At 38.9% G+C, this 18,458-nt stretch overlaps 1 protein-coding gene and 1 pseudogene across 1 annotated transcript in view; one reads left to right on the top strand and one right to left on the bottom strand.

Annotated features, from left to right (window-relative positions):
- Nucleotides 1–18,458, bottom strand: part of CR1 (complement C3b/C4b receptor 1 (Knops blood group)) — a 188,008-nt gene that overhangs the window by 14,871 nt on the left and 154,679 nt on the right. Inside the window, 2 exon segments of the mRNA XM_045983377.1 lie at nucleotides 534–761; nucleotides 13,622–13,707. Of these exon segments, the coding sequence (XP_045839333.1) occupies nucleotides 534–761; nucleotides 13,622–13,707 (314 nt within the window).
- Nucleotides 4,843–5,699, top strand: LOC123928289 (annotated as a pseudogene).

Here is an 18,458-nt window from a genome sequence, read left to right as displayed (position 1 = left end):
CCATCTATCTAATAAAAATACAACTAATACAACTGTTTTTTTTGTTGTTGGTGGTGTTGCCCATGTTTTCCATGCCCATTAGGGAGCTCAATGTGGGGCTGAACCCACAACCCTGAGATCCAAACCTGAGGTCAAGAATCGGCCGCTCCACCAACTGAGCGATGTAGGCGCTCCGAAATACAACTTGGAATAGAGATGGTACGACAGAGTGTTTTCTTTGGCATTTGCTTTTAGTGCTTGAAAATAGTCTCTGTAAAGTCTGGGCCTCATTGATTCTTCCCATTGTCTCCCTCCTTCTCTTGTCACTGTCCCACACTCCTCACCCCAGCAGGAAGGGCCATCAGAGTACCACCAGTTGGGATGCAGCAAGGCACATCTGGAACCCAGCTTCCGTTCTCCCAGTAGGTAATTCTGTGTGCCTTACTTTTATAAGAAAGCCACGTTCCCAAGCCAGAATGACTGTCCCCATAGAAATAGGGAGGTTCTCACCTAGATATTCTGATCTAGACATAGGGAAATACATATGCACGGACCTGCAGGACCAGCAAGTTTGCAGTGAGGGGCAGGGCCACTCCAAATCCCATTCCCTTCATCGTCACTTGTGCAGCGGAGGGTGCTCTCCCCGATGAGGTTGAAGGTCATCCCTCTGGCTGGGTGGTGGTCACACGTGTAAGTAATTTCCTTTCCATAGGGAACGTCTCCCTGAGAAGGCCCGTTGTGCTGCCCATTAAGGACAGAGGGAGGATTTGGACAAAAGATTTCTGGAAAGAAAGCAAGAGCTTCAGTTTCCATTAGCATTTCAATCAACATGATCCTACCTCCATGGTACCCTGGGACTGTATTTTTGCAGTGGGAACACAACTAAGGTGGGTGGATTTAAATATTTAAGACTTTTTCTTTCAGAGAAATAACTAACTGAAGTGAGACTTTAATTTCAGTTTATTGTAAAAGTCCAAGACCCTCCAGGTAGCTAAGATTCGATTGGAAAGGTAACTAATTTTTTATTTATTTATTTTTTTTTAGCAGCTGTTGTTTGCCTGCTTGATGTCTGGCATAAAGACAGTCCTGGGTTGACACCGGGGGTATAAGACAGATGAGGTTGGCCCTCAAAGATCAGAAGTTGCAAAGAAATCTTAGTGAATCTTTATTAAACATAGACTATCGTTTTCAGCAGATGTAAGTGTTTCTTGACCATTATCATCTGTATCAATACCAAATACACAATAGTGTCTTCAGAATACACTGATTCCTATTGGGCTCTTCAGAGCCAGATTAAGTGGCTCCAGGAGCCTTTTCTTTTGTGTTTTTCTTTCTCCAAGTGACCGGCTGTCATTTCTTTCTGCTTTTTAGTCTGTTTCTAGCAGCTCTCTCCCTAAAACTAATCTGATGCTTTGAATCTGGTATGAATTTAGGAATAGATACCCAAGCCTGTCAGAATTGTGTGAATAAACAAAGCGAAGGCCTTCATACAATGAACAGTGATTGACTTCTCATATCTCGACTTTATCTTTGTGTTTGTATTTATCAAAAGCTTACTTATGTATTTACCTTCAGATTTATATGTCTCAGAAAGGTAGAGTTTTTTGGATATCTGAGTTTTATTTAGGTTGGATGTTCTTATAAAGTTCCATCACAATCCCATAAGATGTCCTAATAGTTTTCGAGCAAGATATTTTTGGCAGATTCCAGATTAAAAGGGTGATTCACAACTGAACGAAGGTGGTTCTATACATTACATTTCTATGCACCTGTGCTTCAAAACATAAGTAGATAGAATCTTGGAGGCTGCTGTGGATCCAAGGGAGTTGGAATCCAAGGGAAGGGGCTGGGGGTGGGGGGAGGATGGGGGGGGGGGAATTGCCCTACCCACATTTGCTGCAATTGAGGAAAAAGCAAAACTGGAGAGAGCCAAACATGGTGGACACGCACCAGAGAGAGAAAATTTGCAGAAGTCCAGCAAGCCTGACCGGAGAAGCAAGTGCCCATCCAAGCAGGGCAGAGAGGAGTTTGGAGGCAGAGGAGAAGAAGGATCTTGAGGAACCAGCTCCCTCTTCAGGGCCAGAGACTGCCCTCACAGAGGAGGTAGAAAGCAAAAGTGCTGAGTGATTGACTGAACCCATTTTTCTCCAGGTGAACAGATTTCTGAGAAGGCACCTCTGCAATTGTAAGGGTGGGGGTGGGGTGGGGGTGAGGTGGGGAGTGGGGCGCAGACAAGAGTAACAAAGGGCATTGAAGGAACCTCTTCCCTGGCTTTTGCCCTCAGACCTCTGGCAGTATCCCAACTTGAGGATTCTGCCACTGTTGGGTTGTGGGCACCCACAAAGCAACAGGTGCTAAAACCACACCTTACCCAACTCTGCCACCAGTTTTTTCTACACCAGCATTTTTTTTTTCTTTTTAAGGTTTTATTTATTCATTTAACAGAGAGGGAGAGTACAAAGCAGGGAGAGCAGCAGGCAGAGTGGGAGGGAGAAGCAGGCCCCCTGCTGAGCCAGGAGCCAGATGTGGGACTCAATCCCAGGACCCTAGGATCAAGACCTGAGCCGAAAGCAGTTGCTTAACAAACGGAGCCACCCAGGCATCCCTACACCAGCTTTTTAAAACCAAGGCTGCCCAGTGCAGCCCAGAGCCAACGCAGGTAAAGAGAAACCAAAAACTTGAGCTGTAGCGCCACCTTTTGGAAGTCAAAGGAGTGGTTTCTAATTGCAAGTAGGTTGAACTGCAGTAAACAAAGGTCTATGTGCTGCTTTAAATGGGATGGCAGAGAGACATTTTGTCAAATGCTATGAAAAATCACAGGAACGTGGTATGGCAAAGAGGAAGAGGTCATTCTCCAGGGATCGATCTCAAAAGCATAGAATGTTGCAATCTAAGTGATTAAGAATTCAAAACAACTTTAGGAAGAGATTCCGTGAGCTACAAGAAAACTCTGAAAGGCAATTCAGTGAACTCAGGAATAAAATTAATGAACAGAAAGAGTTATTTACTAAGATGTGGGGTGTGTGTGTGTGTGTGTGTGTGTGTGTGAATATTATACAGCCATCAAAAAGAATGAAATGTTTCCATTTGGATGGAGCTAGAGTGTATTATACTAAATGGAATAAGTCAACCAGAGAAAGACAAATACCATATGATTTCATTCATATGTGAAATTTAAGAAACAAAACATGAACATATGGTGTGGGAAACAAACAATGAAGAAGGTGGAAGGAGACAAACCATAAGAAACACTTTTAAAAAAAGATTTTATTTATTTGAGAGAGAGAGTGAGAAAGAGCATGAGGTAGGGGAGAGGGAGAGGAAGAGACAGACTCCCCGCTGAGCAGGGAACCTGATGCAGGCCTCAATCCCAGGACCCTGGGAACATGACCTCAGCCAAAAGCAGACGCTTAACCAGCTGAACCCATAAGACAGACACTCTTTAAGGATAGAGAACAAACAGGATTGATGGAGGGAGGTGGATGGGGATGGGATACATGGCTGATGGGTATGAAGGAGGGCACTTGTTATGATGAGCACTGGGTATTGTATATAAGTGATAAATCACTGGATTCTACTCCTGAAACCAATATTGCACTGTACATTAACTAAATAGAATTTAAATAAAACTTTGAAAAAAAGAAAGTCCTTTATCAAAGAGATTGAAATTTTAAAAAAGAACCAGAGAGAACTAAATCACCCTTTTATTTATGCATAGTAAAATTTTCTATTTCTCTAAAACAAACAAAGAAACCAACCAACCAACCAACCAACCAACCAACAAACCAAACAGAAATTCTGGACATGACAAATTCAATGAATCAGATGAAGATTAGATTAGAAAGTATTGGAAATAGGACAGATCAGATTTAGAACAGATTAGTGACCTGGAGGATAGAAATTTAGAGATAACTCAGAAGAGGAGACGGGACTAAGATTTTTAAAAAGTGATGAAACCCTATGAGAGGTATTAGATATGAGAAAAACAACCATAAAAACAATCGGTCTACCAGAAGAGAAGAGAGCAAGGATTGTCTTTAGAAAAATAGTAGCTGAGAACTTCCCTATCATGGGGAAGGAATTAAACATACAAATCCAAGAAACTAATAGAATACCCTATTATCTCATTGCAAAAAGGCCTTCCCCAGAATATCTTGCAATGAAGCTGCCAAAAATCAATGATCAAGAAAGAATCTTTAAAGCAACCAAGGGTCAAAGAAAAAAAGCAACCTACAAAGGAAGCCTGGTTAGGTTACCGGTGTATTTCTCAGTAGAAACTCTATAGAACAGGAGTGAGGAATGATATATTCAAAGTGGCAAAAGAAAAGCGGTCAGCCAACAGTATGTTTTCTAGCAAAATTAACCTTCGGATATGAAGGAGAAATAAAGGTTTTCCCAGAAAAAAACCGAGGGAGGGTCACCACCACTAGACCTGCCTTAAAAGAAATGTTGAAAGAATGTCTTCAGCTGAAATGAAAAGACATCAATGAGTGAATAACATCAAGTGAAAGTACACAGTACTCTAGCAAAGGTGAAAAATAAAACAGAAAACCATAACTCTATTGGAATGGCATGCTAACCACCTAATTATAAAAACTTACAGAAAAGAACATTCATTAGAACTGTATCTACTATAATCTCTCAATGAATACACAACATGAAAAGAGGTAAACTAACAACAAAAATATAAAAAGCTTTATAGGTGAAGAAAGATAAGGTGTTATCAGCTCTGAAGCCTGCGAGGTCTAGAAGCCAGAGTAATCCAGGTTCAGCTAGGAGAAGCCACGTTTCTCAGAGAACGTTTCAGAAAAGGTGACATGGAGTGGGTGTTTTGCAGACTCCGAAGAGACCTTCAGAGAAGACATGACTTCCCAAGAAAACATGGAGAGGACAAACAGAGTGCTAAGAATAAGTCAGCGGGATGCAGTTAAACTTAACAAGGCTCCGGAGCAGCTGGTTTGGCCCCAGTTTACTCGGCTTTCATGGATGTAAGCCAGGTCCCGTCGCCCACTTTGAGCCAAAGCCGAAAAGGTTCTTGTGGCTTTTCTTGTGGTGATGCACATTTGCTCTAAAAATGCCACTGTGGGACAGTCCGTTTTGCATATTCAGTACGCAAGCTATGTTTCCCAGAAGACCAGGCCATGGCTAGAAGAGCACTGGTACCACCCGTTTTGAAACCACCCTTTGGTGTCATTTGGGAAAGCGAGGCAGTGTGTGAATATTGTGGTTGGACTTTTGAAATTACGTGGGCTGATTAATATCCTGATTTTCCTTCAGAGGGGCAAGTTTGCAACTTTGACAGAATGTTCGGCATTCGTTCTGTATGTCCCAAGCCCTGAAACAAAATGCGAAGTTAGGCTGTGAGTATATGACCAGGGAAATTCTCTGGTGTGGTTTTGCTGAACTTCAGGTTTTTCTCTCTTACCACTTATTAATATCCAGAAGTTGAAAGCTAAGTGATCTTCATGGTGTATTCCTCTTACTGGTGCTCCTAACAGTGACAATACATTAGCCACAGTGGCAGTGGGCAATGTTTTCTGTGTGGAGAGTGCCTCCCGCCCATGCCTCACACCACAGGTGAGCATATCTTCTGTTACTGCTGTGTGAAGAGTTGTTTCTTCTTTCACAGGTATTTTTCTTGTCCTAAGTGTGGCGCAGATGTACATCGTCTGCAGCCACTGAAATCAGGAATTGAGATGTCCGAAGTGAATGCTCTTTAGAAACTAAGATTGTTGGGGCACCTGGGTGGCTCAGTGGATTAAGCCGCTGCCTTCGGCTCAGGTCATGATCCCAGGGTCCTGGGATGGAGTCCCATCGGGCTCTGCTCTGTGGTTAGCCTGCTTCCTCCTCTCTCTCTGCCTGCCTCTCTGCCTACTTGTGATCTCTCTCTCTGTCAAATAAATAAATAAAATCTTTAGAAACTAAGATTGTTTCCTCTGAGAAAGAGTTTTATGTTCAAATCCTTAATATCTGTCATCCTAAGCAAACTGTTTAGGTGTCTTTTATGAGAGGATGTGCTTCTCAGCTACCGTCTTCTGTTCCTCTCCAAGCATGATGAGATTCCAGTCACTAGGAACCACATGATTCTGAATATATTATGTAAACAATAATGCTTATTTTTCTTTAAATCATTCTATTCAATTCTTAATGTCAAGAATAATGGACTTTTTTTTTTTTTTTTTGTCAGACTACTAAAGATCCTCTTTCATTTTGCTCCTTCCTAGAAAGATTTTGGAGACTCTAGGATGAATGTGTTTTTATTTTCAGAAATGGAATCATAACATCATAATCTGACAATGATAAGACCCTGGTGTTTTGAGCTTTTAAATTCTAGTGCCCCAGTTGTAATTTTTACCTTTTCTCCAAACCCTGTTTTTGAGGGGTTCGGTTGGCTTCATTCTCAGGCAAAATGATGGCCACCAGAAACTCCAGACTGATGTTTTACCAGCTTTCTGATCCCCTTGGAATGAGAGCTTCTTGCATACTAGCTCCAGCTAAGTTCAGGACCTCACTGTCATTGGTCTGCTTGGGATTACACATTTGTGAAGCAGGACAAAAAGGTTGAGGCCTCTCTGCCTTCGGCTCAGGTCATGATCTCAGGGTCCTGGGATAGAGCCCCGCATTGGGCTCTCTGCTCAGCAGGGAGCCTGCTTCCTCCTCTCTCTCTCTGCCTACTTGTGATCTCTGTCTGTGAAATAAATAAATAAAATCTTTAAAAAAAAAAAAAAAGGACTACTCTTGATTACTAGATGTGTATCTCATGGACCCATAATAGGAGAGCAGGCAGTTCGCCACTGGAAACTCAGGTGCCCTTAAAAGAATAGCTGGATGTTGGGCAGGTAAAAAACAACAGATCCCTAATGGAGTCTACATTTGCCTTTTTCATATCAAAAGTCTGTATACATTCTTTAATTTTACCAGCGATCTGGGTTGATTAGGACATAAGTAACTGAATAGTTGACTTTGACTGCAGATTTAAAAGGATTAAATAAATCAACATTTTGTTATACCAACAACAACAAAAAAGATAAGGTGTTATCAACATAAAAAGGGCTATTTTCTCTATGAGATGTTTTGTATAAGCCACATAGTAAACCCAAAGCAAAAATCTAGGGCCATGAAACATAAAAAATGAAGATGATCAAATCACCATAGAAAACCACCATTTTGCAAAGATAGAAATAGAGGGGAAAAGAAACAAAGGAGGAACAAGAGGAACAAGACAAGCAGAAGGCAGATGATACGATGGCAGTAGTTAAGTCTTTATGTAGCAACAGTCACTCAAAATACAAATGGATGACTTCACCAGGCACAAGGCACAGAGTAGCTGAATGGATAAGAAAGAAGACCCAACTATATGCTGCCCACAGGAAACTCAATTCAGCTATGAAGACACACATAGGCTCAAAATGAAGGGATGGAGAAGGATATTCTATGCAAATGGGAATCAAAAGAACGTGGGCATACCCAAAAATGACAAAGAAGGACATTATAAAATGATAAAATGGTCAATCTATGTAGAAGATATAATACATAATTATATACATACCCAACATCGGATCACTAAATCTATTAGGCAAATCTGCAGAGACCTAAAGGGAGAAATAGACAATTGTACAATACTAGTAGGGCACTTCAGTTCCTCTATATGAGCAATGGATAGATCAGAGAGAAAATTAACAAGGGAACATTGGACTTGAACCATACTCTAGAATAAATGGACTTGACAGATATAGAACATTCCATCCAACAGCAGCAGAATACACATTCTTCCGGAGTGCACACAAAACATTTTCCAAGATCACATGATAGGGCATGAAACAAATCTCAGCAAATTTAAGATGACTGAATTTAAGATAACCTTTTTTTTTCTGACCTCAATAGACATATTTTTTTTTAGAAATCTACAACAAGAGAAAAATTGGAAAATCCATGTGGACACTGAAAACTACGTGGAAACCAAACAACCTACTTCTGAACAACCAATGGCTCAAAGAAGAAATTAAAGAGGAAATAGAAAAATAATCACAAGATAAATAAAAATGGAAATAACATTTCAAATCTTATGGGATGCCACAAAGGCAGTTCTGAGAGGAAAATTTATAGTATAAATGCATATATTAAGAAATTGGAAAGATCTCAAATAACCTAATTTTACACTTCAAGGAAGCAGAGAAAGAAGAATGGATTAAGGCCAAAGTTACCAGAAGAAAGGAAACAATAAAGATCAGAGTGGGTGGGGGGTGGGAGGTTGGGGGAACCAGGTGGTGGGTAATAGGGAGGGCACATATTGCATTGAGCACTGGGTGTTGTGCAAAAACAATAAATACTGTTATGCTGAAAAAATGAATAAAAATTTAAAAAAAAGATCAGAGTGGAAATAAATGAAATAGAAAACAAAAATAATAGACAGTATCAACAAAACTAAAAGCTGGTTTTATGTAAAGATAAACAAAACTGACAGACTTTTAGGCAGACTAACTAAAAGAGAGAGAAGACAAATAAATAAAACTAGAAACGAAAAAGGAGACATTACAACAGAAATATATAGGACCATAAGACACTATTATTAGCAATTACAGGCCAACAAATTAGATAACCTAGAAGAAATGGATAAGTTTCTAGGAACATAAAACCTACCAAGACCATTTCAGAAAGAAATAGAAAATCTAGGGGTGCCTGCGGGGCTCAGTTGGTTAAGCCTTTAGCTTAGGTCATGATCCCAGGGTCCTGGGATTGAGCCCCTTTGGTGGGCTTCTTGCTCAGTGGGGAGCCTACTTCTCCCTTTCCCTCTGCCTGCTGCTCTCCCTGCTTGTGCTCTCTCTCAAATACATAATTAAAATCTTTAAAAAAAAAATCTGAAGGGACCAGTAACTAGCAAATAGATGGACACAGTAATCAAAAACCTCCCAACATTGAAAATTCTAGGGCTGATAGCTTTACTGATGAATTCTACCAACATTCAAAGAAAAATTAATACCAACCCCTCTCAAACCTTTCCAAACAACTGTAGAGGTGAGAATATGTCTAACTGCATTCTATGAGACAAGCATTAGATTGTTCAGACACCAATGCCTGATCAGGACACCAGAAGAAAAGCCAACTATGGAACAATATCCCTGATGATATAGAGGCAAAGTTCTCAACAAAATATTAGGAAGCCCAATTCAAGAACACAGTAAGAGGTTTATACACTATGATCAAGGGGGATTTATCCTTGGGATGCAAGGATGTTTCCACATACACAAATCAATAAATACAACACATCCCATTGATAAAATGAAAAATTTAAAATCATAGGACCATCTCAATAGATGCAGAAAAGAGCATTTGACAAAATACAACATTCTTCATGATAAAAACCCTTGGCAGAATGGGTATAGAAGGAACATACCATAATGTAATAAAGGTCATATGTGACAAATCCATGCCTAACATTATATTCAATAGAGAAAAATGGAAAGTTTTTTTCTCTAAGATCAGGAAAAGGACAAGAGTGCCCACTCTTATTCAGTGTGGTGCTGGACATTCTGGCTAGAGCAATTAGGCAAGACAGCAAAATAAAAGGCATACAAATTGAGAAGGAACAAGTAAAATGCAAAGGTTATGATTCTGTAGATTGAAAAATCCAAAAGACTCAAACAAAAATGCTTGGAACTAATCAGTGATTTCAGTAAAGTTATAGGATATGAAATCAGGATACAGTAATCAGTTGCATTTCTATACACTAAGAATGAAACATCTGGAAAAGAAATCAAGAAAACTTTCCCATTAACAATAACAACATCAAAAAGAATAAAATACTTAGGAATAAACTTAACCAAGGTAATGAAAAATATGTAATGAGAACTACAAGACCTGGCTGAAAGAAATCAAGACACAAACGGAAAGACAACCTATTTTCATGGATTAGAAAAATAAATATTGTAAAAATGTCTATACTGCCCAAACCCATGTATAGATTCAATGTAATCCACATCAAAATACCAATGGCATTCTTCCCAGAAATAGAAAAAACAATCAAGAAAATTTATCTGGAACCACCATGTAAATACAAATCAATACCCAAAGATTTAGATTAGCCAAAGCAATTTAGATGAAAAAGAACAAAGCTGGAGGTATCATACATTCTGATTTCAAACTACACTACAAGGCTACAGTAATAAAAACAGTATGGTACTGGCACAAAATCAGATACCTAGACCAACAGAACAGAATGGAGGGCCCAGAATGAACTTCCTGATCATACAGTCAATTAATAATTGACAAGAGAGCCAAGAGCACCACTCGCAAAAATTCACTCAATGGATCAAAGGCTTAAATATAAGACTTGATCATAAGACTCCCAGAAGAAAGTGAAGAGAGGAGCATCCTTGACATTGGTCTTGGCAATGACTTTTTGGATATGACGCTAAAAGCACAAGCAACAAAAGCAAAATCAACAAATGGGACTACAAGAAACCTGAAAACTTTCGCATAGCAAAAGAGACAACAAAATGAAGAGGCAACCTGTAGGATGGGAGAACATTTTGCAAGTGATATATCAGATAAGGGGTTAATCTCCAAAGTGTACAAAGGACTCATACAACCCAATAACAAAACCCAAACAATCTGATTTAAAAAAGATAAAAATACACATATCTTGCTGAGCACTGAGGTATAGAATTGCTGAGTCATTATATTGTACACCTTAAACTGATGTAACACTGTATGTTAATTATACTTTAATAAAAAAAATGGGCAAACAAACCTAAATACACTTTTTTCCTAAGAAGACAAAAAATGGCCAACAGGTACATGAAGAGATGCTCAGCATCACCAGTCATCAGGGAAACGTAAATCTATACCACAATGAGGTATTACTTCATGTCCAGTGGAATGGCTTGTCAGCAAGAAGACAAGTGTTATCAAGTGCTGCTGAGGTTGTGGAAGAAGAGAACTCCTGCACACAGGTGCTGCAGCTATAATGGAAAACAGTATTGAGGGCCCTAAAAAAAAAAAAATTAAAAATAGTACTCCATATGATCCAGTTACCCATATGATTCCACTTCTGGGTATTTATCCCAAAGAAAATTAAAACACTAACTCAAAAATACATGGGGTGCCTGGGTGGCTCAGTGGGTTAAGCCTCTGCCTTTGGCTCAGGTAATGATCCTGACATCCTGGTATCAAGCCCAGCATCAGGCCCCCTGCTCAGTGGGGAGTCCACTTCTCCCTCTCCCTCTGTGCCTTCCCCTGCTCATGCTCTTGCTCACACTCCCCCCATCTCTCAAATGAATAAACAAAGCCCCCAAAACATGTATGTACCCCATCTCATTGCAGCATTATTTACAATAGCCAAGATTTGGAAACAACTGTGTCCAATGGTAGATGAATGGATAAAGAAGATGTGGTGCCTACATACAATGGAGTATTACTCAGCCATGAGAAAGGAGGACATCCTGCCATTTGCTACAACATGGAGAGACCTTGAGCACATTATGCTAAGTGACATAAGTCAGAGGGAGAAAGGCAAGTACTATACAGTATCACTAACTTATGGAACATAAAAAAAGAAAAACTTGTAAAAACAGAATAAAATGGTGAATACCAGGGGTTAGGGTGTGGGGGGAACAGGGCAGATGTCGTTCAATAGTACAAACTTCCAATGAGTAGTAAAGAAACCCTTAGAAGGATAATACACAGCACAGTGCACATAGACAATTTTGTATGAGGAACATCAAATGTGCTAAGAGACGAGAACTTAATTATTCCAACTACTAAAGAGAAAGGATGATTATGTTAAAGTGGTAGAACTGTTAATTGTCACTACAATGGCATCATATTACAATGTATGATAGTAACAATGCTATATGTCAAATATATTTCAAAAAAAGAAAAGGGAGAAAAGAAATGTGAAAGATAAGGCATGAGAAATGAAATATTCACAGATTCAGAGGTAAATGGTAAATGATTACTATATTCTATCATTACATAATAGTTTTTAAATACTCATATAGGGGCACCTGGGTGGCTCAGTGGATTAAGCCGCTGCCTTCGGCTCGGGTCATGATCTCAGGGTCCTGGGATCAAGCCCCGCATCAGGCTCTCTGCTCCACGGGGAGCCTGCTTCCTCCTCTCTCTCTGCCTGCCTCTCTGCCTACTTGTGATCTCTCTCTCTGTCAAATAAATAAATAAAATCTTTAAAAAAATAAATAAATACTCATATAATTACCTACATACATGTTCACATGCACATGTGTGGATAACCAATACTGATTCAGTTAAATGTGTATTGACCTATAAATATAGTTGTGGAACATTTTTCATGAAAGATGTCCCCCTAGAAGATTGATATAGTAAATTGGTATTATTTTCCTAACTTGGATTTTTTCAGAGAATTTTAAATTTTTGGTGGGTAAAGAAGGCATTTTGTATATAACCCCTTGTCCATTTCTTTGAATCTTTAAAAGCCAATATTCTCTTCTTTTTATCAATACTTGTGAATATAATGAACACATTTCTTAGAGGAAATTTATAAAATATGGACAAGCAAAGAGAAGAAAATGATGATGGTCCAAAAAGAACTATTTTTAGCAACTTTATGTATATTGTTTCAGATGTGTTCATGTGCATATGGTCCTGTGGCTATGGATATATTTTCTACAGTATCATCTTTAGTCCCTGTTGATATTTGAGCATGTAGATACATAAATATACTGTCTGTTTCCACTTGGGTGAGGCATCTCAATCTCTAATGCTCATGGTATACTTTTCCTCCTTTCTTCAAAACTTATCATACTTATTTATTCTATTAACTGTTCTCCAGTCATGCTGAACATTTAGATTCTTAACATTTTCCACTATCCTAAATATTGTTGCATTGAGTGCCTGTGGACCAAAATCATGGGGAAATTCCATGATTATTTTCTTGGGATAAATTCTCAGATATAGAATTACTAGGTGAAAGGGCATTTACATTAAGGCTTTTGTACCTATTGCTCATAAGCCCTTCCAGAAGTTTGTGCCCACTTTCACTGTCCTCAGTTCTGTGTGTGACCCTGATTTCTTCCAGCTCGAATATTTTACCAATTTGCAATCCGTCATTCATCCATGCTCCTCAGAGTTTTGGAAGTTCACCTTATCACATCCCACTGAAAAGGTGCAGGGCCAACTAATCAAGAACAAGTACAACCAGGGCATGAAGCTGAAGAATTTAAAGAAAGGATGAAGTACAAAATGACCAGAGACTTGGGGCAATCACTAAGATTTATGAGATCTTGTTTCATTTTTCAGAATAAAAATAATACGGAAGGGAATAAACCACTTCTTGGGCTTATCATGCGTTATGAAGAGGTGGCAGAGACAAATTTTATTTTCTTCACTATCTTTTAAATTTAGTCACGAGGAAAATCTTTACCCTGGAGAACATTTACTATCGAAGTAGGAAAGGAGGGCAATTCCACCCACGTTTAGATCCACAGTTCCAGATAAATAAGCTCCTAAAATAAAGAAAGAGCTGGAGGTCTATGCAGCCCAGGACTCCAGGTTTGAATATCTGAGAGACTACTCTCTGCAAGACGGACCAGATCTCCTCTTTGTAACCCGGGGCAGATTTGGGTGGAACAGAGGGAATTATGGGGAAAAGGCCACGTCAACTCACCCTCACACATAGGTGCTTCCTTATCCCAAGTGACAGTACTGCCCAACAGGAGACAAGCCGCGGAAGGGGAGCCAATGAGTCGATACCTAGAAGCAAAGAATGGAAAAATTATACTCTACACTTATTCTCTACTTAAGGCACTGTGAGAAAAGAATTGTGGATAGATGCTACAAATTACAGGCAGATTAAAACAGGAGATGTCAAGGAAGAAACCTCATTTCCATCTGAAAATTGGTCCTTTATTTCTAAGGACAGGTTTACATTCTCACTGCTTTCATATGTGTTTCTTCCTAGTCCCTCATCACAGAATGCAGTAATGCCCTTCTTCATCAAGGGATATTTTGTACTTGTCTTTAGGGAACCTCAAGATCTATTCTATCCATGTGCACATCCATCCAGGAAATGACAAGCTCCTTGATTAAGGGAAGATATCTTATTGAAATATTTATATGCTTAGAATCTCACCTAGAGACTTTTAACCACGTGGTACTTGAAAAATATCTGTTGAATGAAGGATAGGATGGTGGTTTTGCTAAGATGACTCAAATGTCATAGGTGGGAGTACTTACCTATTGTGCCACAAAATCATTCAATGTAGGTCACTAAGATTGGAACATTTCATCACTTATTTTTTATTTAGTCGGTATCTATACTGTTACTGTAAGAAATGTCACAAAGGATATTCAGCTAAGCTATTCACACATTTCATGTAGAGTAGGGTTAAACTTGATTAAGTAAAAGATAAGGGGTATAATGCAATGTCGTATAATAGTGACATAATAGTGAGTAGTTACTGGAACAGCTAAGAACTTTGCTTGATTATCAAAGACGTGATCAAGGCAGTAACCATTTGTAGCAGAGTCTCCTGGTATCTCTTTATCTACTTTCCTCTTTCTCATTAGGGATGGAGCCCTGTATTTTTAACTGGGCTTTTGGGCATCTTCATTAAGGGTTCCCTATAGTTGTGTATAGCCATGTGACTAAGTTTTAGCTACAGGGATGCACCTAGAGGGTCGTGTGAAACTTCTGGAAAGTGTCTTTAAAGGAATGGGTGTTCCTTTCTTCCATTGTTTCTCTTTGCTGGCTAGAGTTGGACCATGTGATGACACAGAGTCTCAAGTGGAAGGATCCCAGGTTTATGTGGATCATGGAGTCACCTATTAGCCATGGATTTGTACATTTTACTGTTTTCTTGAAGGACTTCCCCTGCTTCTTAACCTGAGAGGGAAGTAAACTATTATCTTGTTTAGGCCTCTGTTATTTTGTTTGTTCTGTCTTTTACAGTTTAATCCAATCCTAACCTATATACCAGGTCTTCCAAAAACATGACGGGAACTATGTGGGTAGAGCAATGGTAGTGAGTACTTTTGTAAATGGGTTGAGTCACTTTTATATTGAGTTTTACTTACTGTTACTTTTTTTTAAAATTGAGTATGTTGTAAAATCTTTTCCAATGTGCCAACAAATATTTCAAATGTGCCAACAAAATCCTCAAAATTTCTTCAAAGAAACTATTTGAGAAGCCCAACTGTATTTCCTTCTGCCTTTCTCCTATTATACATTTAACAATTGTCTTAAGAGCACAGGATCATGGGTGTCATGACTGTTGACTATAGATATTGCTTTTAATGTGTTCACTATGACTAAGTTAGAGAATTGGAGTAAAAAATGTGAGGCAGGTTCCAGTCTCTGTATGGCTGTAAAAAACAAGGAATATTTTGAATGTATTATGAGACACTAATATGCTCCAGTAGCAATTATTGTAATTTTTTCTGACTTGATTTCCCATCTCTCTGAAATTCTTTTACTGCAGGCTTCCTCCTTAGCTTCCCAGGTCATTAGGAATTCAGGTGGCCATGAAGCTAAACCTCTGATCAAGAAAAGCCCTGAGAAGCCCAAAATACACACTGTGCAGAAGCATGCTGACACAGACACGGGAGAGACCATTACATAAGGTCAGGGATGGATATGGAAGGGCTGGAATATGCTACTTCTATCCTTCCTATTTGTTCATGGACTTAGAATTAGTTTGGAGTAGAGGGAATCTATGGAGATATTCCACAGGCTGCAAATGATTAAAAGTAGCTCACAGATATGATTCTGTCACACATTCAGTTGTGTGTCGAACTTTTTATTTTACAGAGAATGTAAGCTTTCTCTCGAGGAGTCATTTATAAAAGTTGTAACATATCACTCCTCAGAGTGTATCTCAATACATTTGCACATAGGAAAAATCAAAACAGCTATATGCTCTCATTATAATACAATAACACTAGCAATGAATAACTACAGAATAAATAAAAAATTCAAAGGTCGAGTGGGATCTTGGTCAGACAAAGGTAAAACAACCATTGCAGATTACCTATAGGATAAGAATAACATGATCAGCGAGTCATGTGTTCCACTCTTCAAAGTCTTTGACATAGATTCACTTACTTAATTTTTAAAATGATGCTTTGAAGTGAATATTATGCCTAGCCCCCAGTTTACAAACGAGAAAACAGAGTTTGACAAATTTGTCTGAATTCACATGACAGTTACTAAGGTTAGAGTTTGAATGCCAATTGGCCTCAACAACCTGTAGTGATAAACCTGACATTCATTATTCAGTGCCTTCCTTATAAATGCTGATGCAAACATTACTCTTAGAAAATTTCTGGGATGCTGATGCCAAAACTGCCTTAGAGAAATATTTAATACGTCTGTTATTTGACAAGAAAAACTTCTGGGGTGCCTGGGTGGCTCAGTTGGTTAAACACCTGACTTTGGCTCAGGTCTTGATTTCAGGTTCCTGGGATAGAACCCCACATCCGGCTCTGTGCTGGGTGGGGAATCTGCTTGTCCTTCTGTCCCCAACCCCCAAATTCTTTCTCTATCTCTCTAATAAATAAATAAGTAAAATCTTCAAAAAAAATTTTAAAAAATTTCATATAAGTGAACCTAACATTTTACTTTAGATGTTTTAAAGACTATAAACATGAACATATAAAGGAAGCTGGTCTGAGGAACTAGTAAAATAAACCAATAAGTACGAAAAAGAGAATAGAAATGATAAGTAAATCAAAGAGCAGTTTCTTTAAAGGGCTGATTAAAACAAACAAAACTTGGCCAATTGTAACTTCACAAAATAACAAATCTACAGATACACATGAATGAGAAAATAGTTATCATTATAGATACTGAGGAAACTTTATAAAAAAGTACACATTAGGGGCACCTGGGTGGCTCAGTGGGTTAGAGCCTCTACCTTTGGCTCAGGTCATGATCCCAGGGTCCTGGGATCCAGCCCTGCACCGGGCTCTCTGCTCGGCAGGGAGTCTGCTTCCTCCTCTCTCTCTGCCTGCCTCTCTGACTACTTGTGATCTCTCTCTCTCTCTCTGTCAAATAAATAAAATCTTTAAAAAAAAGTATACATTATAAAGTACTTTATAAAAATATTATGTCCTCTATCCCCATGAAATTGAAAACATCTGTGAGATGTGTCATTTTGTAGGAAAAATGTAATTTATCAGGATGTACTTAAAAATAGGTAGAACAGCTGATAAATCTTTATCTGTCTGAGTCTCTGTTTTCAATCTGTTTGGATACATACCTAGGATTGGAATTGCTGGGTCACATGGTAATTCCATGGAAACTTTGGAATCACCAAACTGTTTCCCACAGTGGCTGCACCAGTCCATATGCCCACTAACAATCCCACTACCAACCACAACAGTTTCATTTTCTCTACATCCTCCCCACACTTTTATTTTTCATCAAAACAAAAACAAAAACAAGACACCTATTATTATTAGAACCATCCTATAAAGTGTGAAGTGTGTTTGATGTGTGTTTCTCTAATGACTAATAATATTTAGTATCTGTTCATGTGTTTCCTGGATATTTTCTTTTTCTTTCTTTCTTTTTTTTTTTTTTAAAGATTTTATTTATTTATTTGACAGACAGAGATCACAAGCAGGCAGAGAGGCAGGCAGAGAGAGAGGAAGGGAAGCAGGCTTCCCGCTGAGCAGAGAGCTGGATGTGGGGCTCGATCCCAGGACCCTGGGATCATGACCTGAGCCGAAGGCAGAGGCTTTAACCCACTGAGCCACCTAGGCACCCCTCCTGGACATTTTCTTATCCTCTCTGGAGGAATGTCTATTCCAATCCTTTGCCCATTTTTTTTTTTTCAATTGCACTATAAGCATTTCTGTTGTTGAGCTGTAGGACTTCTTTATATAATCTGCATATGAAACCCTTGCTAGGGAAATGATTTATAAATTTTCTCTGCCTTTCTGTGGGCTCTCTTTTCACTGTCTTGATAGTGTCATTGATATTGACTGGGGCAACAGTCATTTGAAGGACTGATGAACTGAGAAATCAAAAGTCCTTATTGGGGGCAGGAGGGCGGTAATGAGGACAAAATTGATGCTTTCCAGATATGGCATTAATGCCTGTGTCCAATTTAACCAGCTCTCCCTTCTAAAGGCAATTGAGCTCAACAGACATCTGGGTTATATGTGAATTATCAGATAAAAACCCTGGAAGAATTCATAGCAAAATATTAACTATGATGAGTGGTAGAATGCTGGATGTTGAATTTTTTGATCTTTGAGTTATTCATGGCTTCCAAATATGTCTAGTGCATATATGTTTACTTTTGTAATCCAATAAGATTCTATTTTTTTCTCTGAATTTTTGTGGCAAGAGAAGGTTAGTACACATTCCTTAGTTGCTCCCTCTATGTCGAGGCAATGGTTTCTAGCAAGGTTCCCTGTGCCAGTGAAGAGTTGAGGGCAAGAACTCCATGAATGTTCACACTCAGTTTGCATATTAATACATTTCCCAGAGCTACTAC

Source organism: Meles meles, chromosome 17 (genome assembly GCF_922984935.1).
Source record: "Meles meles chromosome 17, mMelMel3.1 paternal haplotype, whole genome shotgun sequence".
NCBI lineage: Eukaryota > Metazoa > Chordata > Mammalia > Carnivora > Mustelidae > Meles > Meles meles.
This window is presented reverse-complemented; position numbering and strand designations above follow the sequence as displayed.